Consider the following 25,135-nt stretch of genomic DNA (forward strand, 5'->3'; position numbering starts at 1 on the left):
GTCCATCCAATTTCTTTGCTCAAAAACGTGGCTGAGAATTTCAGAAAGCCAGCTCAGTGCCAAGCCCCAAGCAACAGGGCACTATCAAGAAAGCAAAATCTCAGTAATCTCAATAATGAGTTTTAATGCAATAATTAGGTAAGTTACAGACTTTGGGAAACTTAGTCAGAATGCCCAGTATTCTTTTATTAGTGACTTCATTAAGGGACAGCCTCTTCCAAAGTTTTGAATTTCTTCTTCCTAGGCTTTTTTGCAACCTTCGCTAAATTGCCATTTACTTAATAAATCATTAAGAAATTTGCCCATCTCCTACTGGGTTTGATAGAGAAAGAATTGGAGAAACAACATGGATCCTTGCTTTTATATATGATCATAGCTGCAAGACTGTTATATACGCAAAGATGGAAGGACTCACAAATACCTACAGTGGAAGAATGGATTATTAAAATAATGAACTTGGCTCAAATGGCAAAGTTAACAGTGTTAATAAGAGATAATACTACTTCTAAATGTGTCTCCTCATGGCAATCCTTCTTAGATTACTTGTTTGCGTGGGGAAAAAAATGAAGCTTTGGTTGTGGGATTTAATGATTAGATGGTTTGTGTTGATAGAAATAATGCGAATTTGGATTAATCAGTGGTAAGAGATTAACCTTTTTTAATTTGTACTTATATCTGTATTGGAGATAGTTGGAAGTCACTGTTTCATTTGTCTGTTTTCACTATTCTAGTTTTTGTCTTTTTCTTTTAGTTCTATCTTCTTTCTTTGCTATACTTTCTGATTTGTATTTTAGCTGTGCTTTTTATATATCTCAATAAACATTTAATAAAAAAGAAATCTGCTGTTTACATCCAGAGATCCTCCCATTTCTTTCACAAAAGCTACCATGTCCTACCTCTTAGCAACAAAGTAGATGAGATGCTACTCAAGCAACTAGCTACCACTAAGTAAAGAAGAGGACCTATGGGCTACAAGTAATCTGGATGAAAATTGTGAGAAGATCCAATTCTTTTTCTTCCAATAATGTGGGCCTAGTAAGTCAAATCAACCCTGAATGCCTTTTCCAATGGGTATGGGAGGGGAAACTCCAATTGAGGTAATGTGTAATTCACTTCCCCAATGTAAACAGCAATGTAAACTATGTAAATCCTTGTTTGGATTGAGTAGCATATAAACTGTAGCAAGCAAGCCAATAAATGACTAGAATTCTCCATTCAGTCTGGGATTCTAATAGAGACAAACACTTAAACCCCTCTTATTCCGTACTACTAATGTCTCCATTTCAATCAGCCCTTTATCCCAAACCTTTGATTTTTAAAAACTATTTTTTTAATATTTATAATCTTTTTATAATTAAATTATAATTTAAAATGTAAAACTACTTAAACAATTTAAAAAACATATTAAATCCTTCTATGTAAGATTGTCATCTTACCTTATATAATTGTACTGGTCTAACTGACTGTAATAAAGTTAATACAATTAATACAATACCTTATATAGTACTGAACCAATCCAAAGTGTACATCGCTGATGGAAAAGTCTGAGCAACGGACCTATTGCTGAAACTCTTAGCCATAATGTAGACCGGTGTTTCTCAACCTTGAAGTCAACATGTGGACTTCAACTCCCAGAATTCCCCAGCCAAGTCCATACATCTTAAAGTTGTCAAGGTTGAGAAATACTGCTGTGGACCCACCCCTATGGAATGTCCTCTCCATTTACTTGCTTACATAAGAAATAGAGGAAAGTGCCAAACAAGTATTTGTCCCTCTTTAAAGTAACTTATATCATACACTGAAGAATCAGTGAAATACTGAAAACAACAAAGTAGTCAAATAGTCTTTGTAGCATTCTTACTATTTTATTTGCTTGTTTTTTTCTTAATTTAAAAGGTTGTAAACAAAAGTTCCCTTCAAAACAAAAGTTTTCCTAGGGTGGTTTAGAAATATTTTAAAGTCATAATTAAAGTTTTCAGTTAAAGACAGCATAGCTATTTTAAGACATCAATTGCTAAGAAGCATAAAAAATGTCAAAAAAACCCATCCATACTATAATATAAAGTTAACATTAAATAGCCTGGGAAAATGGAAATGTCTTAGTTTCACACTTAAAAGGAAACAAAGTAGATTCCAGGCAAACTACTGGGAAGGGTATTGTTGAGAACGGGGCCACCACCGAAAAGACCTACTCTTTATATTGCTGCATAGGAGACATTCAGAACGGGGCCATGGAAGATGGTATTAGGACACGAGGCAGGAAATCAAAGAGAAGGAACAACAGTGTTCATCTGCTTACTCACCATTCGGTTCTTGAAGTTTCTGAAGTCATCCTCTAAGATACATTTGATTATATCAGGCTCGGATACTACTATGTACATTCGACGACCAATGTAATACCTGTATTAGATTACAAGTGAACAGAAAAGTACATTCCATTAGTGACTAAAGTAAGCAGGCAGTAGATACATGGACTTCCATGACCTAGCAACCCTAAGTATGGAAGGAAGTCTCAAGAGTATACTTTCAACTGTCAGACACCAATTACATTTAAAAAGGTGAGAAAGGAGTTGCTCCATATTCATCAGAAGTATGTTGGGCACTACAATTATAATGTAGTGAAGAATCCAGTTTGATCTTAAAAAAGGAATTTCATTCTTGACTTTTTTTTTTTGGTTTCTATGGAACTGTACATCAATTCCTGGAGGCAAGATTAAGTTGGAGAGATATTCTCCCTATTCCAGGAAACCCAAATAAAATATTAATTAGCATTTTTGCTACATCCTCATTACAGCCACAAATGCAAAATCCCCATACCACACTAAAGCATGATGTGGTTTGTTTCTTTTTGGCTTAGCATGCTGTGAGAACTTCATCAACTGTAATATATTCAAGAAATCATAATTTTATAAACAGGACTGAATCCAACAAGTGAACCCAACCATTGTGTTGTTTATGTTCAGTTCTGATAAATAAAGGTCTACCAACAGGGTTTAGCACATTTCACCTTAATGTCAATTATATTATGAACATTACCAAATAAACAAGTAATCTACACAGCTCATGACCCAAATTCTTACAAGAATATATGCAGCTTATATGAAACTTGCTAAAAAAAGCAATTTCACATTTCATCAGAGGGATAAAATTAATCATTTGAAAGACACAATATTCTTGACAGAAATCTGAATAACATATGTTACATTTATTTCAAAATATACTGGAACGAGCAAAGTGGATGTACATCCCTGGATCATCCATAACAGGTCTTCCTGACCACCCACAATGAAGTTAAGTGTAGAATGTTTGGGCGCCTTCGTGATGAATTCAGTAACTTCAGTGAAAGAGCCTGACAAAAATTGCAAACCAAAAACATACCAAAGCACAAATGAATTTTAAAATATGCAAGGGAAATGAGCAAAATGTCTTTTATGTGAAGATGCCTTTATTTAGGCAATCTGCAATTAGGAAAAGATGTATGAAGAAAAAGCAAAGTAAAAAGTAACCTAATACTTCCTTTCACCTCCAGCAGTGGCCGTTACCTCAAACACTTTTCTCTAGTTTCTCCATCAGCATATTTGGAGTATATTCGCCCCAGCCTTAACTGGTCAATAAAAGATGTTGAAATACAGAAATGATTGGGGGATGCACAGAGCATTCAGATGGAAGACTGATGGTTTTGGCTTTTAGAGATTACTAAGTACAACGTTATCGTAGGTAAACACCACAAATATTTTTCCTATAATTCAAAGTAATTTGCTTTCTTTTCAAATTCTTATTCACATTGTTTCAAAGGGATTTGCAAAGTGTGCTCAGAAAGACATGGTAAGTTTTAACGAGTATATCCAATTTTGTTTTTAAGTAGTGGGAAGAGAGCGTTTCTCTCTTCCACTCCTCAAGTAAAACACAATTTTGTTTCTGTCCATTTCTAACGTGTTCATGTAGTATTACTTCTTGGATTTCCGCAATGCCCCTCTTCTATGAAATCCATGCATACACTTCCCCATTTCATCAACCAACAACTTTGGGGTGACAGCCAGGCTGGCCAGTGATGTGATTAGCATAGAAACATCCAGTATCCAGTTACATGTTGTGTTAAACATGTAACATGCAGCTAATCCTTTCTTCATTTTTTATTCTGAAATAAAGACGAAGAAAGCAGCTGCCCACTCTTTAGTTTTTTACTCGGAAATAAACTTGCAGAACTCCAAATCAGACTGGGAGTCCTGTGCAAAGAAAACAAAGGGTTAAATTTGCTTAGTAATGCACAATATAAGGTAGAGAACAGGAAGAACTAGAAATCGTAACACAGAAAAGTAAATATGACCTGATAGTTATCACAGAAGGCTTGCAGGATGAGAGTTCAGATTGAAAAGTGGAAAATACAAGTAGTAGCTTCTACTTGTTCCAAAGAAACAGAAAAGGAGAGTCAGAATGACTTTGTATGAAAAAAATCCAATATATCTCTGAAGAAATTCTTGTCCTTGAATAAAAGTCCTGTTGAAACTATATGAATAAGGTTAAAATGAGTAAGAAACAAAAACAATACCATTGTGTGAGTTTACTATAGGCCAACTACCAGACAGAGGATGTGGACAATGCCTTTTGAAATCAACTCACCAGGTTCTCAAGAGTGCAGATTACAATGGTAATTGAAGACTTTAGCTACCCTGATATTTGCTGGAAAACTCATTTAGGTGTAGGAGATACAACAGATTTCTGATATTATCAGCCTTCCCAGGTAGAACAGACAGGAAACATGACCAGATGAGCTAATTCTACTTTATTGTAAGGCTAAATTAACAGAATCTTGCAAGTCTAAAAGTACAACTCTCCCATTGTCCCTTTTAAAGCTTGATAAGTTAGGGAACTTCCTTTCTGAGTTTCTTTCTCTATCCATTATGCAGCTGTGGGCTATGCCCCCTCTTTTCTGATCCTTCCCTAGGCAACATCTTCTCCCCCCATCTCCCAAGGTCATTCCTACAGATATGCTATAATTTCATCTTTCAGAAATTATCTACTGATAATTTCATTTTTTCAGACAAGGGAAGAAACAAGGAGGTCAGCTATTCTGGACCTAATCCTGACTAACAGAGAGGAATTGGTCAATGGCCTGAAGGTGTCAAGCACTTTCACAGAAAGTGACCACATCATGTTTGAATGGAAGATATCTAAGGGAAGAAAGATGGGAGAAGTCGGTCAGGATTTTTGGATTTAAGGAAAGCTGTTTTTAATTGATTCAAGAAGAAAGTGGGCAGCTAACTACAGAATGAAATCCTCATATAAACAAGTTGAAGAGGGATAGAAATCCTGAAAAATTAGATTCTGAAAGCACAGGTATAAACAATCCCCATGAGAAGGAAGAATTGGAAAAGTTTAAGAAGCCAATATGAATGAATTGTGAACTCCCTTATAAGCCCATAAGCAAAAAAAGGAGATGTATAAAAACAGAAGCATGGGCAATAACTAGTGAGGCATATAGATTGGTAACCTGAGTCCACAGATGTGGAATCAGGAAAGTTAAAGATCAAATGAGGCTGATGAGGAATGTAAAATATAATAAAAGGGTTTTATTTTGTATATCCAAAATGAAAGAGTCGAGGAGGATATTGGTTTGTTATGTGGGGAAGAAAGGAATAGGGAGAATAACTCAAGGACCTACAGATCAGGTTTTTTAATATCCAAAATGGGAAAGGTATTAGAACATATTGTTCAGCAGCATGTATTCAAGCAGGCAGAAAGAATCTACCATGAACAGGGACCAGACCAAAGAACTCTATGGATACTTTGATCCCAGTAAAGTGTTAGGTCTGTCTTGATATCCTTGTAGAAAAGATAGATAAATGCGGGGCGCATGATACTTCAGTTCACTAGATTTGCAACTGGTTGAACAACTTCACACAAAGTTTGCTCATATATGGTTTTGCATTGTTCTGGAGGAAAGTACTGAGTGGGGTCCTACAGGGTTCCATATTTAGGCCTGAGCCATTCAACGACTTTATGAATGATCTAAAGAATGGAAGGGTAGGGATGGTAATCAGATTTACAGATGGCATCAAGTTAGGGAAATTGGCTAATTCCTTAGAGGTCAAATCACCGGCCAGATCCACCAGGATGATATTCTGCAGTACGTATATAGTTATGAATCTGGGTAGGAAAAATCAAATGCTTAGGCAGAGTTTTGGGCAGACTTGGTTTGGAAGCAGTGTTTGTGAGAAGGATGTAAGAGTACTAGTGGACCACCAGCTGAACATGGACAAGTAGCTGATGTAGCAACTAAAAAAGCCAACGCAATGTTGGGTTCCATAAAAAGAACAGTATGTACAGTTGAGCATGTTTAGCTTGCAAAAGATTAAACTAAGTGGAGCCATGATCTCATCCTAAAAGACTTTGTCATGCACAAGGACAGGCGTGTTCTCTGATGAAACAGAGAGCAGGACAAGAACCTATGGGTTCAAAGTAAAGGAAAGGAGATTTTAGGCTGAAAATTAGGACGAATTTCTTGATATTAATAGTTATTACACAGTGGAACATGAAAGCACAACCCACTCTTGCTGGAGTTTTTCCAACAGAAGCTGTTGCATTAGAATAATAGGGAGGGAGGGAGGGAGGGAGGGAGGGAGGGAGGGAGGGAGGGAGGGAGATGGATGAAATGATCTAAAATGTTCCTTCCAACTCATACATTCTCTATGAAGAGATTATTGCCAGAAATGGAAGCTTTTTAAAAAACATTCTCTCTTCTATGCAGGTGATTTTTTTTTAAAAAATACAGCTTGCTGGAGGAGGAGAAGAGAAGGAATCTTTATTTATCATTTGTGCTAACTCCAGTCCAGGTGATGATCCCACAATATAAAAAACAAAGAGATCAGCAACATACCGTTCACTCAGTACAATGTTCAGATTAACTCCTAGTGAGCTTCACAAAGATTGAAGCCCAGGTTTCATCAGTTCTAACCATTACGTCACAGTCGTGTTTGATATATATTCCCAGTACCTGGAAGAATATATAAATGGTCCTGAGACGTATGGCCTGCAACACAGGAGGAATCAGGAAAATGGACAGGCTTACTGCTGTACGTAGTTCACTAAATAGAGCTTGATGGTACTACATGTCTAGGCCAAAAACTGTCTTCCCTTACACAAGAGGCTTCTGCTTTTCTGTCTAATTCTCAGACTGTTTTAGGGGGTTGGGGTGATATCTTTTGAGCTTACTTTATGTGAATGAAAATATTGATGTTGCTTTTTCCTCACTCTAACATGGTACAGCTTTCTTGGCTGACTGCATGTCCTGATCTGAAAAAAACCATGGGAAGAATTTCGTCATGAGGTTTTCTCTTGGGATTTAACTGGAAGGTGGAAAGCCAACTGAGAGAAGACTGTATCATTCAAGATACAGTCTGGTCATCTCAGAGCTATGCAAGTGCAAGAATCCTGCAACCCAGTCATGAAAATCTCACCATTTTGGGGGGAGGGGGAGCCATTTATTTTCTATTAGATGAAAAGGGAATGGCTGAAAGAATCCAGACAGAATTTTCAGCAGATACAACTTGTTTACTGAGACTTCCATTACTCTGACTGAGCCTTATGAAAAAACCTGTCTTCAGACATAGCCACATCTTTGAATCAGACTCTGCAGGCAACCTCAATTTAAGAATGGTGATGAGAGGAAATCTAGATCATTATGGGCTAGGAGCTAGCTTTATGTTTAGAACACAGAGGCATATTCTTTCCCATATTTATCAAAGACATTTGCTTATCAAGAACAGTTCTTTTACATCACCTCAAGAGGGAGCCAAAGAGATTTTGTTCCCACAAACCAGGTTGCTGGGTTACTAAGGTCTGTGTATGTTTTCTTGCAAGTAAAAGAGGAGGAAGAAGGAAACTGTGAGAGAGAAGAGGTCTAGATCGGCACACTGTAAGTTGTCACCCTTCAGGATGTTACAGTTTTATCGTGTTTTTTTCTTTTCAAAAGCTTGCACAGATCACATTTTAAAAAAAACAAACCCACACCTCCCAAACACTAACTGATCCCTATCAGCAAATGTCTGCTACTATTGAAAAGTTAAAGATGTATTGCGCACACTACCGCTGTCCTCCTACTTCATGCATTCCTTTATACAAAAATGTATACATTTCCCTTTGGGGGCGTACGCACCATTCGAGAAGTCTAGCTGCAATGAACAAACAAACAAACCGTGAAATGAAATAAAGCATCAAACAAACAAAGAGACCAAATGCATAATGAAGAGAGAGAGAAGTGCATAGATAAAACAGAGATGGCAGATAAAAACTGATGCATCCAATCAAACAAGAACCTACTACACCAGAAGGCTTTTTCTATACACCAACTATTTGAGCCTGGGGAGGGAGCGGGGGGAATATCCACTCCTCAATGTAGAAGTGCCCCCCCCCCCCCCGCCTTCAGCCAAGATAGAGGCTGGGATGCAAAGAAGGACCTGAGGGCATAAGCAGGCTGATACGTCAAAAAGTCTATTTATAGAGAATAATAGCCAAAAAGACATCTATTTTTCTATAGATTTCCTCATGCCTGTTCCTAGGAAATCACTACTGTACCCATATTTTTGACATTTGCAGATGCCTTCTCATTCTTTTTTAAAATGTGTGTTGCTAAAATGGCCATTTACCAGGGTTATACCTTGCTCCTAGGGAGTCTCCTGAAATTAAATCTTGAGACTCGGGACCGCTGCATCTTGTTCCCAATGCATGAATACCAGGGCACCATGCAACGTCTCACCTGCACGTGTCATAATTTGGCTGCTAAAATACATATATTTTGAACTGCTGATAACCTACCGCAGAACAATTAGGATTCCTAGCCTATCTTTAACCAAAACTGCAAACTCTTCTTGTGGTTTTTAAATTGGTGGCTAACAGCCAAAGGTAGAGTAAATGAGTCTAGTATCAGAAACGGTTGTAATGGGAAAGGCTCAACAGGAGGAATTACGACTATGTCCCTTTTATCATCTGTGAAATTTAGAGAGTGAGTTATTAGTGAGCATGCTATTATTGGGGAAATGTTGTGCATGTCAATGTTTTCAATAAGGTTTGAGAAATAAGAAGCTTTCTAGCAAAATATTGTGCCAGATTATTGAGTAATTGAGGATACCTAATTTTGCTGAGATTTCTAATTCAGCTGTTTCTTTTAGCAAAACAGTGTTTTTATACCACATTCTTATTTTCTATTTTTATTTTGATCTCTCTTCATCACAGAAACAGTCAGGCACATTCTCTGGCCAGAAATATAGATAGTGAAGTAGTTGGTTATCCTACTGAATCTCTCTGAATATCCAGTTTCAAAATCTGAAAAATATTTTGGCAATAAAGAATGAAAACCAAAACTTGAATAAATTATAATATGAATGAATATCTTCTCTATTTCACTATTCTCTTTTACTATTTAGTTTGTATTTTCATCTGAACAGTGGGGTTTATATTTAAAGTCTGGAGCATCGAGTCAAGGATAGCTTTCTTGAAATGAAACACTCCAAACTGCAGAATCAAACACCATGATGTGTATCAAAATGCAGCATGAAACTATCATACTGACAAATGTAGCCTGGCACTAGAAATATCAATGTATATTGTTACATATATTTTAATTACAAGTCGGTTAATCTGTTGTCAGTTTCCAGTTATTTTATCCAGGGAATCTTTTACTGGCAAAAAAACTGTTCAAATTATATGCATATTATTGTTATTTCTTAGGCTTTCTAGTCAACAGCGGCCTTCTTCAACAAGGGGAAGCCTACAGCTCCAATTAGTTCAATTACGAGAGGCTTAATCATATACATCTAGAGGGCACCAGGTTAAGAAAAACCACTATGCAACTGAAATAAACCCTGTCCAACACGAGATCATTCATCATTTCAGAAACCATAACATTATTTGCATGCTCTACTCTGGACTGCTGTATCTATATTGTTCCATGGTAGCATAGCCCAGTGGAATAGATCATAACGAGCATTTGGAAGACGCCTTCGAATGTTCTGAGCATTTAATGTACATTTTCTTAGCAATCCTTATCTTGCTAATCCTTTTTAACAACTGTGTTAAAGTAACTCGGCAGTAGTATTAATATACTGCAAACGACGGGGTCCAGAAGAATGTTAGCTTGCCAAAGGCACCTTGTGAGTTGATGATAAGATCCAAACAGGAGTCTCCAGACACAAAGCTTCCTTGGGGTGTTTTGTAATATTTTGCCTGCTTTTATATAATGTTACTTGTATGAATAAGGATCATGGGGCCATTTTGTAAATAATCCCAGTTGTTGTTTTGTCATTTTAATCTCTCTTTTTGACTTACCCACACGAGATCCAAAGTCTTCCTAATTTTTTTTTCTGTCATTCATTAATGCTACATTAGGCATTAAGTCTTTATACAATGTGCACTTGCCTCCATTCGGTTCTGCCTCACTTCACAGACAAGCACTCCATAAAGAAGTGACTTCTACTGTATGTGGGAAAACACCTGTGCTCTGTTCTCTCTGTTTATAGCAAGGCCATCAACTTGCAGACAGCTTTGATCTGCCTTTCTGTTATCAGTTCTGTGCATTTCAAACATGTTGCATGCATCATAATATAAAAAGGGGGTAAAGAGCAGGGATGTAAAACAAAGCTTTGTTTTATTCTTCAGACCAACGTCTGGCAGAGCCACACAGAGAGCACCTGAAAAACCAAATGCAAAGGAAAACGATATTATCTTTTATCTGGCTAAGAGAGAAAGGGGGAAATTGTCCTTTTAAAAGAGATGGGAGGTAGGGAATAAGCATGCTGAGGTGAAATTTTTTTTCTAAAGCGTCATTCATTTCTGAAAAAAACCGAAGGAGTGAGGTTATCCTGTCCCTTATTTTTAGATATCCACATTCACAGCAGGTAGTGAAACACCCAGAAAGCAAAGCACACATTGACTCCTTTAAAAATAGATATTCAGCCATTACCGCTTGCTTAATTATTCCAGAGGTCAGAAAACTAATTCGCCAGAGTATAGTGCTTCAATGCAGTATGTTGATTCCTTGTAAAAATAAAAAATATAACATGTTACGTGATTTAACAGGCCACATGAAAAGCCTGGAAGTTGTTTTTCCAAAGCCAACAATTCTGAACCTCTGGTATCTGTGTGCAACTTTTTAAAAAATCAAAGTATAGTTGTATGCATATTTTCGTATTGGGTAATTGCTCTATGGTAAGTTTCTAAAATTGCTTCGAGAATGGACATAACCCTTAAGATTTCAAGAGGCAGAGAGGCTGGAAAGAGTAAAAGACTCAGCAGAGAAGCTGCTTACAGATAATAAACAGGAAGGAAAGTACATTTCTATTTTTATATGCATCATAATTATAGATATGTTAAGCAACACAGGTTGACAATTTGCTTTTCTTAGGTGAAGAAATATATGTCCTTGGTATACATATCGTGCACTTAGCTCCATTTTATTATTTATAAGAGATGTACTTTACCACATATATCCTGTGTTCACATCTAAGGGGGACAGGCAAAAGGAGTTTATGGGTGAGAGATGTGAAGGACATCCTTTCTCTCCCTTTGAATTAATGTGTTACTATTGCTTTAAGCCATTTTTTTCCTCCAGTATATTTTACTATGGTTTCAGAGTAAGATTGGGAGAAAAACAGAGTAGGAAACTATCTTCTGCTGAGTTAAAGCCCCTGATCTTTCTAACCCAGAATTGTTAATATGGTCAAGCAACAGCCTTCTTGCGGTTCAGGCAGGATTCTTTCCCAGCCTTATCTGGAGATGCCAAGAGTTGAACTTAGACCTTTTGATTGCAGAACCTTTTTCTTATAAAAATTAAACATCTGGGACCAGACTTATGCACGCTGTCTTGTTGGATCTAATTTGGAATGTAATACAGGCATACCTCGTTTTATTGCGCTTCGCTTTATTGCGCTTCGCAGATATTGCATTTATCAAACAGCATCGCATGCTACAGTGAAATCTTTCATGAAAGGAAGAGTCAATCGATGCGGCAAACTTCACTGTCGTATTTTAAGAAATATTTAAATTAAAGTTAAAAAAAATTTTTTGACATAATGCTATTGCACACTTAATAGACTACAGTATAGTATAAACATAACTTTTATATGCACTGGGAAACCAAAAAAATTGTGTGACCTGCTTTATTGCATTATTCACTTCACTGTGATGGTCTGGAACCGAACCCGCAATATTTCCAAGGTATGTTTGTATGTAGAAGCAGTTAGTTATTCAGAAATAATAGGTTAGTTATTCAGAAATAATTAGCTTATGGACTAATTCTGATTCTTCAAAAGGATGGCAACTGAATCTGGTGGTTAGTCCATGAACTAGAATTGTCCATCCCTTGCTAGAATTCACGTATCCAGGCTGGCCAGTGAATACTTCTTGTTCCAGGTTTCTTTTTTTTTTTTTATTAGCTATGTAGATTTGGTTCACATAGCATGCTAAACCATAGTTTAATAGTACATAAACCACAATTGATTGGTTTTGTCTTAAGTTCATTGTATGAATCCACCAAATTCCATTATGGTTTAGTGCAGTGTTTCTCAACCGTGGCAACTTGAAGATGGGTGGACTTCAACTCCCAGAATTCCCCAGCCAGCATGGCTGGCTAGGGAATTCTGGGAGTTGAAGTGCACCCATCTTCAAGTTGCCAAGGTTGAGAAACACTGGTTTAGTGTGATATGCAAGCTGTGTCTAAATATGTCCCTGTAACCATGATTATGCCTTGATCTTTTATTGGGCCCTTCAGTTCTTGCTTGTTCTTTGCTCTTGCCTTCTGGCTTGTCCCAAGTTTATGGGTTCCCCATTCCTAACTCCATACAGTTACGGACCTAGCTCAACAAGCAATTATTTCCCATGTGTTGTGTTTTAAGCAGGTCTTAATCATATCCTTTGACCTAGGCAATTCCACAAAAACTTTCCAGTATTTCTGGTATTAGAGATTTGCTGAATCATTTTTCTTATTAATTGGGCCATGTTTTCTAATGCATGATATTTCAAGACCAAAGAACTTCATATCTATCCTGCACCAAGGAAAACTACATTTTAAAAAAAGGATTTCCTTTCAGTAATAGATTAAAGAATAAATTTGCATTAAGCCCAGACTGGTGCTTGGGCTGTTACCTGTTCAGGGTGCTGACAACAGGCCAGCAGAAAAAAGACATTTCAGAGGCATCAAAATAATTTAAAGAGCTGCATTTTGACTATTTTTACTGATAATTCATTCAAGGGGTTTCTCCCCTAATTGTACCATTGGCAGCATGCCACGAAGACAAGCTTGCTTTGCACATAGGCTACACCTAGGCTCCAGACCATTATTATTATTATTTTTAAGAGTTTTTAGCATAGCCTTCAAGCCTTACTGCATATTATCAACAGCGATCACAGAAACAGAGTTTCAAATTTAATCCATATTAAAATAATCAGAACTGCAACCTGGAAGAAGGGACAGGAACATATGGCATGCTACTTCAGATTTACACACACACAGTTGCCCCTTATTGTAACCACTGTCTGGCTCATGAAAATTAGCAGCTTACAGTAGTGGAAAGAAGCAACAATCGAAAAGGTTTTGCAGCATTATGTGCAGGCATAAGAAACTGTCCCACTGGCTTTAAATGGATTGTTCATATGTTTATGAACTTTTAGAACCATCTATCTATAAACATACACACATATACACATGCATTAAACCATTTTCATTTGATTGTATTCACGTGTTATATTTGGACTGTGTACAAAGCCTATAGAAACAGTGATGACTGAACGAGCTATAAGAAAAATAGTCCCACCCGTCCATCTCTCCTACTCCTTTCCTTCCTGGTAATGAAAACAGACAAGGCTGCAACAACAGTTTTATATGAGATTACACACAGACAGCTATTCTTTCAACTCTCTCTTTTGCATGTCACTCTATATGCATCAGCACATGTTCCACTATGCCATTTTTTCTAAGAACTCAACAGTGAAATGTTGACTACTCTGCCTTAAAAAGTGAGTCTATGCTATTCTTATGTTCGCATATGGTCCGAAAACATTCCTATCGTTAGCTACATTTTAAAAATATTGAAAAGGGAAGAAAAGTTTGAGCTGTTCAGCATACAGCACTGCTAAATCAAGCTTTCAGTGAATGCTGTTTGTACAGTTTTTCCAAAAATAGTCAACCCAGAAAGGCCTGCAATAAACGGCTTACTTAAGGGTCAGTAAGTAACAGCCTGTTCTGCTACAGCTGCTAATTCAAGGGTAGTTCTAGACTGGAAGCTTTTTAATGCCATTTAGTAATTGCTATTGGGTTGTAAGCTACATGTAGAATTGCAATCAACTTTCAACACTTTATGGGTGGAGTGTTTTTAAACCCATGAAGAATATGTGTGAAACCATTTTTAATACTTTTGCGTGAGATTTTGTTATTATTTTAAAGACCAAAAAAAAAGAATCAGTGCCACTTAGAAAATTAGTTCTAAAAACTCACAGTTAAAGTGGTACTGACCAGAAAGGCAGTCAAGAAGATGTGCGAAAGTGAAAAAAGACAACAAGGGAATTCAAGGTCCTGAAATGTTGTTTGCATCAATCAAAACCACACGTCCTTCAGAAGATACTAAAATGAACCACACATTCCATTTCTTCTAGAACCAGTGGAATTCTATGAACTTTGAAAACACGTAGCAGCAGCAGGGAAATGATTTGATATTATATACAGGGAACATAGATTTTTTTTTCTGCTATTTTTCCATAGCTCTGGTTTGACACTCAAGTTTAATTCTCAGTGTTTGTCTTCTATAAGTCAGGTGTGAGTCCTTTGGGACAGAAACTGACATTAAATAGATCAAATCAAATAACATTTCTCCATTCTGCACACTAGATATGTGAGCAGATATAGGTCTATCACATTTGAAGAGGGCTATAACACATTTGAAGAGAGCTATGCCACAAAAGTGCATATTTTGCATGTAAATTATCCCAGACATATCTGCAGTCAAAACTAAGACGGTAACTAATGCTTGGTGCATACATCATAATAAACTATGGTTTTCAAAATGCAGCAATTGGTTTCACACATGACACTAAATCAGAACCAGACAAACCACATAGTGTGTTAGCACAATGTGGGAATCCAGTTTATGAACCGACTATAATAGGTTAGATGAATAAAAATCTAACCTAATGAAAGAAAACCACTTACATTAATCTTACAATGAAACCAAGAGCTCATAGAAGCAAGAATCTGGGAATTAAAACAAATATTTGGGGTGATGTGCAGATATGGGGAGAATGCAGTTGATAGAAATGGGCAAATTATTAAAACTGTTTAATCAAGATAGGGATATATTTGAAGAAAGGGAGTAACTTAATGAAACGTACACTGTATTACTTACACGTTAAGTGTATAATAACTAGATTGGTACCAAAGTATGGCTTGCTGGGGATGCTGGGGGTCATATAGTCCTGGCATATCTGAAGGTTCACAGGTTGGTAAGCTTGGGTTACCTTTAAGAAATGGAACATTAACAAACAGCATCCTGCTTGGTGGATGACGTCCTAGTGTTCCAAGGTTATTTGGGCTTTTTTATTATTATTATTGTAACAGGCTTTACCAGAACTACATCGGTGAGCATATGTCATCTCTTGCTGCTGCTGATTAGCTGAATCAGTATTCCATTTCATTAATGCATAATGAAAGCTGTTAATAGGATTGCGCTTCTCAGCTCTGAATAGGAACGTGATCCTAATAAGATAAGAGGTCATCTCTCCTGCTTGAGGAGAGAAAGAAACTGTGGACAGTACTTTATCCTGGCAAACAGAGTGTTTTTAATGTTTTTCCCACCCAGCTGCCACTGCTATTTGTCCATTTTATTACCTGTGTTCGGTTGTGACATTTTCACTCAGCTCGACTGGGGCTCGTTTTGCCTGCATTTTTAAAAAGACAGCCTTTGTCTGGCTAAACCTTTTGTGAAGTGGCAGAGTTTTCAGTGGTCCAGCCCACTGCCTTTACCAGCTCTGATGCAGAACTGACAGTACACAGGGCAGGGTTGTTTGCAACCCTGGAAACTCTCCTTTGTACATTTAAGGAATGGCTTATGTTGGAGCATACAAAATTTGGGGGTCTGAAGGCCATAATTAACCTTTTGGTGGGCAGCCAGGAAATGCACTCCGCAAGGTATTAGATGGGGCTGAGAAAAACATTTCATATCATTTACATTTTCTTAACATTTAAATGATTAAAATTAACTATATTGAGTATACTTATTAACATATGACTTTGATAAGTTAAATATAGGTTTTACATGCATACAGTGTCCATGTGAGCAAGATTCCTACATGTTCCTGCTGTTTTACACATACACACACCAACTGTTCATACATATTCAGTCCATTTACATAAATTATATACAATGTGAGCAATGTCACTGAAGAAAATAATGGAGAGGTAGAGATGGGAACTGGAGGTAGGCGCTGTGTAAATTTTCGTCTTTTTTTGTTTGTTGGTTTTACATACCTCATCTCATTTCTTCTCCGACTTTAATACTGCAAAAAACATATAAAATTGCCAACTCTGATTTTGCTGCTATCCCATATTTCTCCAGGGCACTTGACCGGTTAATCCTTCCCCGTCCTAAGTAGGGGGACCAGTGACATAGGGACACCCGCCTCTCTACAGTTCAGTCTGGTTTTACATAATGCTAAGCTATATAAGCAATCTCGCTGTTTTCTGAAAAAGAAACTTGATTATGTTGTATTCCCAATACAAATTGAGAAACAACACAGCTGTTCTCTGGATTTTCAGTTTGTTTTGCTATAAGAATATCACGATTGTTTTGTTGGATTAAAGCTAAATCCACATACAGTACTCTACGATTCTGCTTCCAGACATTCTTGGAATTTAATAAGAAGAACATGATGGGGAAATATCCCATTGATCTTGGCATCTTGTATTCAGCATATAGACTCCATGGAGCTAATGTGTATAACATTTATCTTTTTTTTTAAAGTTCTCTAACGCTGGATTATTCAAGTTACCTACAGGGTGACAGAAAGTAGAAAAAAGATTCTTCTTGAAACTCATTTCACGTCAGGATTCAAGGGTCGGTCTTTGTGACCCTTTACAAGTTAAATCTGCCATCAAAAGAATAAGGAGGCAATAAATGTAGATGTTATATAGGCTTACAAATAAATAAATAAATACATACATACATAGATATATAAACAAATAAATAAATGTGTACATAGGTCCCTGAAAAACAGTTGGAGCTGTAGCTCTGCAGGAAATGAAGCTCCTTATGGTCTTGGCCCCTGTAGTGCCAGATACCAGTGGGTCACCCAGCTGGCAGATCAGTAACGTTGAGCTTCTCTCCTCCTCTCTCAAGCAGCCGGTGGATATTGTGGAAGCAAGGGTGATTTCTAAGGATAGGATGGTATGGAGAGGTAAAGTGACTGGTGTTGGTGCAAACAAGACTAAACTACTTCTCCTTGTCTTTTTCTTATCTCAGGTTTTTCATTTTGTTAGCCTGCTGTTTTTACTTTTTTTCTGAGCCATGTATAACATTGTTTACTTCAAAAGGGAATAGCATGATGGGTTAGCATCTATGTAAGTGCTAAAAAAGAAATTACTAATTGCTTACAAACTCCAATAATAAGAGAGGGAAGAGTAACTTATACACAGACACACACACATTTATATATGAATGAGCATAGTACCTTACAGCACACTATGATCTGACATACATGCCACTAAATGAACATGCAGCTCATTAATCCAGGGGAGAAGTTGGCTCAATATGTTATAAGAATTCAATCCATTGCTATTTATTTATTTAGTGCCTTCAAGTCAGTGTTGACTTCTGGCAACTGCCTAGACAAGTCACTGCAGTTTTCTTGGCCAGGTTTTTTGGAAGTGGGTTGCCATTGCCTACTTCCTAGGGCTGGGAGAGAGTGACTGGCCCAAGGTCCCCCAGCTGGCTTCGTGCCTAAGGCAGGACTAGAACTCACAGCGTCCCATTTCTAGCCTGATGCCTTAACAGCTACACTAAACTGGCTCTTTAGTATAATGTGATTCCAGTGTATTTGTTCATTTGAGCTAGTATTTCCTTCTCTGGCAAGGACTTTCCTGGGTTTGGGGCAGTGTCATTTTTTGGCACATTCCAGGAAAAATAGCACAATAATTACCTTTGCTGATATGAAGATATTTTAAATGTGACTGATGGGAAATGCCTATATTCAAGCCCAATATTATTTTCTTCAGTGACTGTTTCAGATCTTAGTGTTTCCATCACCTACTCTCTGACCCCTTAAACTGGAAACGCCATGGGCTTTATCTGGTAATTTATGTATACAAAATATGCTTTCCACCACTGAGCTATTTCCCTCACCAGATGTTTTGATGCTGTTATGTGAATTCATCCATTTTCTTAGGTTTCACTGAACAATGAAATTTGCTTCTATTTGGATCTTCCATTTATAAAAACAGGCCTGATTTTTCAAACACACACCCAGAACTAAAGGTTATCTAAAGAAGGGGAAGAACAAATGTGACCTACAAAACCTCAGCTGAAATAATTTCCTAGAACTTGAAGGATTCCAGAATAGAAGGACTATATTGTTTTGACTTGATTAAAGCTGAAAAGTTGATTTGACATCCTGTTGTCAAGGAGACCAGTTCACACGAAAAGAAAACAAATTGTGATCGTATCGGTCAAATGATTCAAGTGACCTTAGGAAAAAAAATAAAAAAGGTTCAACTTTCAAAGCTCTGCATTCATCACAATGAAGGAGGAGGAAAAAAAAGCTCCTCATTTGGAAGCAGTTTTCAATCTGGAATGCATAAAATGCAGCCTCTTCTCCAACACTTTCATGTCAAACCCTTGAAGTCAGTTATACGTATATTGCTTCCACATAGCTTTCATTACCAGCATTCAGAAGAACCAAGAGAATTGCAAAAATGAGCACTAGCAAGTCTTCTTGAGTGACAGGAGATGATGCTTGAGACATTTTTCAGGCATAGTAATACTGATTGGACACAGGACTGTGTGTATCCCACAACACCCGCCAACAATTTGTGTGCCGAGAATAAAAACACAAAATACCAATGCATTTTGCTTGCACTTCAGTAGATTGTATAATCTCTTCTGCTGCCCAAGATTCAGAGTTTCAAAGGATTTTGATATCAGCGCTCCCACAGAGAGTTTTCCGTATTTTGACAATTTCATTTATTGACCCACTGTGAACATGAAATGCATTTTCCTCTCCACTGTCACTAGCTGTCAGTGATACAAGAGGAGAAATAAAGAAATGCAATATATAATGTATATGGCCCATAAAAACCATAGATGTGGCCTCTAGAACCATTCTAAAAGCCATCAAATGGTATATTCAGCAGTGACAGAAGAGGGAAATGACTAAACACACAGGGAGTAAATGCACTATTAATTAGTCATCTAATTAAATGTTATCTTACTTAAATCTAAAAGGAATTACATTCAGTTTTTGTTCTGTTCCACCCATTTCTTCATCCACATCCTGCTTACTTTTTGGAGAGCATTCTCCAAAACAGCAAAGGCCAGGGGCAACAAAATTTGTGCACTCCTGTTTTTAGGAGTCACTGATTTGCAGTCAGTGAGATCCTAAACTCATCTGCATGGTCGGTTAGAGAGAAGTCAGGGAGGCATGTTGGAAGCTGGACTGACACAAGTCAAAGTATGATTCTAGTAGCTGAGTGGCAAGTCTCCAGAGATGCACACGGGACTCTTTTCCTGCCCTTTCTGGAAATGCCCTAGATCAGTGTTGTCCAAACTTGGCCACTTTAAGATGAGTGGGCGTCAATTCCCAGAATTCTCCCGAGTGTACTTCAACTCCCAAGTTTGGACAACACTGCCCTAGATGGACCTAGTGCATGCAATGCATTCCGCAACACTGTGCCACAACCTCACTTAGCTACACTTGCCAACCTGTCTGTTAGTTAACAAACAACTATGTTTGAAGCAGCTGCTGGACTGGATTTCACCAAACAGAAATTCATCTCTTTGTGGCTGGATAACAGAAGCAAAGTTTCCTCTAAGTCAAGCTCAGCTTCTAGAGACTTCATGGACACGTCCATGCCATTTTCTTGGCAACTGTATACAAGCTGGTTGAAAAAGCTTATTACTAATCTGTATCCAGCTGAGGTGGATGCATTTGGTTATTCTTCTATTTTCAGTAGTTAGTTTGCTGTTATTTTTACTTGTCTAAAGTTCCCTGATCCATAAAGAGACACTCTAGAGTGAGGTCTAATGTCACATCAACCAATTTGTTACCCAGTATGAGCTGCATTTCCTGAAAGCTTCTGTCAAAAATTCACCTCAGAAACCTGGAACAATGTCACAAGTGCTGCTTGTTTCTAGCAAATAAAATGCTTCTGGCACTCCCCGTAATATTCACCTCCATACTTTTCTATGTCAGTTTGCTCCATAGTAATGGAATAGTACATTTACTCAAATGTTGGCGCCCTTTGTAATAACAAAGAGGCACACAATTTCTAATGGGTGAATCAGTTAGAAAAATTAGTTTTAAGTGTTCAAAATCAACTTTTAAAAGCATCTGGGTTAACTTTCTTTTCTCTTTTTTTAAAGCTAATTATCCAAAAGGCCGAGAAGCAATTTTCTTAAAGCTAATTATGATAGATAGATAGATAGATAGATAGATAGATAGATAGATAGATAGATAATATAAATTTATAAAAACTGAATATAGCAAGCAATTATCGCAAATAAGAAGGAAGTGTTTCTAGTCAGAGGACATATTTGAAATTCAGAGAGCATGTTCTGAGTGATGTGGTTGTCATGGGGGGCTTTTCCTTTCACAAAATGGTTGTCAAGCCACAAAATGGTGGCTGCTTTAGCCGAGACAAAGAAATCTATATGTTTGTACACTATACATCCACATACGTTCACTAGAAACAATGTAAGTTTAAAGTATAAACTTCTGAACATAGATATGGAAATGGAATTGCTTTAATTAAGTAATCAACTGATTAAAAGGAAACTGATTAAAAAGGAAATCAACTGTATCATAGCCCTAATTTTCCTGTGTGCGATGGAAGTTCATAGGCAGTGCTTTTCTGTGGCAGCATCTATATTTTGCAATAACCTTGCATTTAAACTGAGTTTGGTCTTCTGGAAACTACTGAAAACTACTGAACTTTTTGGAAACTACTGAAAAGCTTTCTGGAGGGTAACAAATGATACTTAGGACAGATGACTGTACTATGGTTTTCCAATTTTATCATTTCTTTTTTTTAATTTGGATGTTTCATTTCTTATGTTTCATTATTCTAAACAGCCAAGATTGGGATTGCAATAGGTAATCCAGTGTTTCAATGACAACAGAGCAACTGCACGTCAATGTGAATATTAATGGAACCACTTACATATCAACTGAAAAAGAAACAATCACCTATAAATTAATAAGTTTTGCATTTCCAAATGCAATGGAAGCAGAAGAAAATAGTACTCTAATTTAAACAGAGATAGATAGATAGATAGATAGATAGATAGATAGATAGATAGATAGATAGATAGATAGATAATCCTGCCTCTATTTGTACAATTCAGTGATAATACATCTCACCATACTGTGAAAATCTTGAGCAAGTGATATCTAAGGCTTGGTTCTTTAATTTATATTGATTTCTTACATTAACTCCCATCTTTTCACTGGGACAGTGAAATTGTATGTCGGCCAGAGTTGCTTTGCAATTCAGTGGCCATATAAATCAAATGATGTAAATAAATGATGCAAAGTGGGTGAGGTTGGGATGTTCTTTTGAGAAGAGACTTTTTCAATGCCTTAAGTCTGCTTTAGACTTATACTGCAGTTTCTAAGTGTTTCCCATCTCAAATGAAATTCAGTGGTACAGTGAGAAGAGGCTACAGTGAAATCAATCAGCCAGTCAATCACTGGAATGTGAAACATATAGCCTTGGGTGAAAAGGTACCCCACTTCTGTCTAGGACCTCAAGTCAACATGGACAGGATTCTTGCATTACTTTATCTACACAACTGCACAGCCACAATCTATCTGTGAGGTAGTTTGGGTTGAGCAATAGCAAATGACCAAAAAATCCCTTAGTAAGCTCCATGGAGAGCCCTTCATATAGCAAATAGCCCTATCAAATTTTATAAATAATTATTTTGCAGCTAGGGTCACAATCTCCAGCTCAGAGATGGCAGAGGTTACCCAGCTACTCAACATGGCATAGCTAGATAAGAATCTATATCACATAGATTCGTCATATTAGGATGAAGCTCCTTCAATATGATTCAGTTCCATCTTAAGATATTGCAGTTTATAACCAAGACTTCTTTTTCTTGCCCTTCTGTGTTTCTATCAGGCTTGGTGCTAGGTGGCAGTTGATTGTTGATGTAACTGGCATTCCTACTCTGGGAAATGCTAATTCCCAATACAACTACCACACCTAGAATTTACACTACATCCTAGACACACTAGACAAAGATGCTTAACTGATGGAACTAAAACAGGCATTTGGAAGACTGAACTATCCACTTGGCAAAATCAATACACAAAACAGCAGAACCAGACCAATTCCCAGGGAGGGCCTCTTAAAGGACAGACCACAAATATGTAATAACAGAACACCTCTGATTGTCACCTATAGGTCACAGCATAAGCCACTCAAATGTATCATTAATAATTTTAACTGAAACCAGATATTGATACTTCATTTTCCCAAGCACTGGGTGGTAGGCCCATATTTGCATACAACCAGCCACCCAACAAGTTTTTACAAGCAAAAAGAAACAACAGGACAATAATACCAACATGGAAACCAGACTCTGGAACAACCCAGATGTCTACTTTGCCCCCACATTTACAGCAACAATACCATCATGGGCCCCAACAAATTCATACACAAGGTTAGAGTCCCATGCTTTTCCTCTAATGTCATCATCTGCCAGCAATGTCCTTCTAGATGCTACATAGGACAAACAGGCCAGCTTTTGCAGACAAAGTTTGACATCAGGACTCAAAACAGGGACATAATAATATAGAGCATGTTAATCTCCTTGGACATTCCATCTTAGGTTTCAAAATAGCTATTTTGGAACAAAGAAACTTTGCCAGCATGACTGAATAGGAGACAGCTGAGGACCTAACATGCTGGCTGGGGAATTCTGGGAGTTGAAGTCCACACATCTTCAAGCTGCCAATGTTGAGAAACACTGCACTAGGTAGACCAGCCCATGAAATCAACTCCACACAAAGGCTAGAATGACTTTTATTGAGACTGGCTATAATAACATAATCCTGCAAGTCTGATTGTGCTGAACCTTCTCTTCTTTCTTATAGTTCACTGAATTAGGAAAGCATCTGCCTAAGCTGCTTCCAAACATTATCTGGCTGTTTTGGACTTTAAAAATGCTTCAATCCATTTTACCTAGGCAACAGCTTCTACTATCTCCATCAAAGCCATCTTCCTTTCTCTCTACAGTGGGTTCTTAATACAATTGTTAATTCATACCTGCTTGTAACCTACCTTCCAAAGAACTCCATCTGTATAACTACCCCTTACCCTACCCTTTCTCGTCATCTCATCCCCATAAAATTAAATCCCACATTGCTCTAGCCATTCCATGCTTCTGATGAGGTGAACTTCAGCTCATGGAAGTTTATGACTTAAATAAAATTATTAGTCTCAAAAGGTGTTGCCAGACTCTTTCTGAATTTTGGCTACCGAAGACTAACATGGCTCTCCTCTTACACAGCATCCTAGTTCATGTGTTATAAAGTATTATAATACTTTCTAATGATGAATGAGTTAGAAATGTTGCAATAAAACAAATACATAAATGTAAAAGTTATATCTGGAGACTTAATTTATTGACCTGAGTTTATACATTTCACTAAGCAAGAACTTTAAATTGTGGTTCGTTGAGCAAGCTATAGTGACCTGGCTTGAACACAGTACTAAACTATAATGGGTGAATTTATGTATCATGCTAAGCCAAAAATAAATCACATTATGCTTTAGCATTAATGGTGAAGCAAGCCATTATTTAATAGTAATCACATCTGAACCTCAAAAGTCATCTGGAAGTCTAATTTGAGTAAACTAAAGCAACTACATAAAGCATTTTCTCCTTACAGACTCTAGTTTTATGAATAATATCAAAAGGCAGCAGAAGATACTAAAATACTGAGCAAGAACCCAGAGACCTATTGATAAGAGTAGATAATAATAAAACCAGATGAACAAATAACCTGACCTAGTAAAATGTAGTCGCTCTTTTTCTATCCAGACTCTACATTTTTTAATGTATGCATCAAAATCGTAGATGTTCACACCTGAGAATGGAATGTGTGAAGTGTTTCTAAACTGTTGCTGATTATAAGCAGTTCTTGGGAATGTTCAAACTGTGGCATTAGTGCGTTAAAAATAAGCATCTGAAAATCACCAGCAACAAATGGACTCCCCCCCCCCCCAAATTCTGCCATGATGGGATACTCCTATTTCAGTCAGTCATGACTTTTGCATACACACAATAATAATTCATTATTCCGTACACCATTATTTGGGGAGTATTACTTCCCTTTAGAATTTTTAAAAAATGTTTTTGTACTTCTGCCAATATTGGGCTTTCCTCAAAACAGCACTTCTTTACACTCATGAGTAGATTATGCATTTTAGCAAAGGGGCCTCATAAGTGAACAGGTGTGCTACCAATTCCTTTCTCAGGGAGGGAGGGAGGAATTACTAGGTATCTAGATTTTAGCAAAGGACTTATAAAATGCAAGGTTCTTGAAAGAAGTTAAATGGAATAGGCAAAATACTAAAGAATAAACAACAGATGCCTAAGGTTGGAATAAATTAACATCTTAAGAAATTTTATGTCACTAACATAAACTCCTGAATATCATAATATAATAACAAATGGTGATAAGAGAAAGATAATGCACAAAATTTCCTTGCCAATATTTTAACAGTAATTAAAATATTGCAATCTCTAGAATCTGGCACTTAAAATAATTAGCATTCTCTTTTTTGTCATCAGAAAGGGCTTAAAAGTGATTAAACATGTATCACTTGGGAATGTTTGGTATTTAAGATCACAGAGATATGACATTTGAAGAG

At 37.1% G+C, this 25,135-nt stretch overlaps 1 protein-coding gene across 3 annotated transcripts in view; it reads right to left on the reverse strand.

Annotated features, from left to right (window-relative positions):
• Window positions 1–25,135, reverse strand: part of TBXAS1 (thromboxane A synthase 1) — a 237,952-nt gene that overhangs the window by 121,674 nt on the left and 91,143 nt on the right. For all 3 annotated transcript variants that reach the window (XM_015889542.3, XM_025172010.2, XM_025171937.2), the window contains exon 5: window positions 2,304–2,400. In XM_015889542.3, the coding sequence (XP_015745028.1) occupies window positions 2,304–2,400 (97 nt within the window). The remainder of the gene's footprint in view (window positions 1–2,303; window positions 2,401–25,135) is intronic.

Source organism: Python bivittatus, unplaced genomic scaffold (assembly GCF_059951505.1).
Source record: "Python bivittatus isolate LINGU-HERP-01145 unplaced genomic scaffold, Pbiv_v1 ctg000330_np1212, whole genome shotgun sequence".
Taxonomy (NCBI): Eukaryota; Metazoa; Chordata; class Lepidosauria; order Squamata; family Pythonidae; genus Python; species Python bivittatus.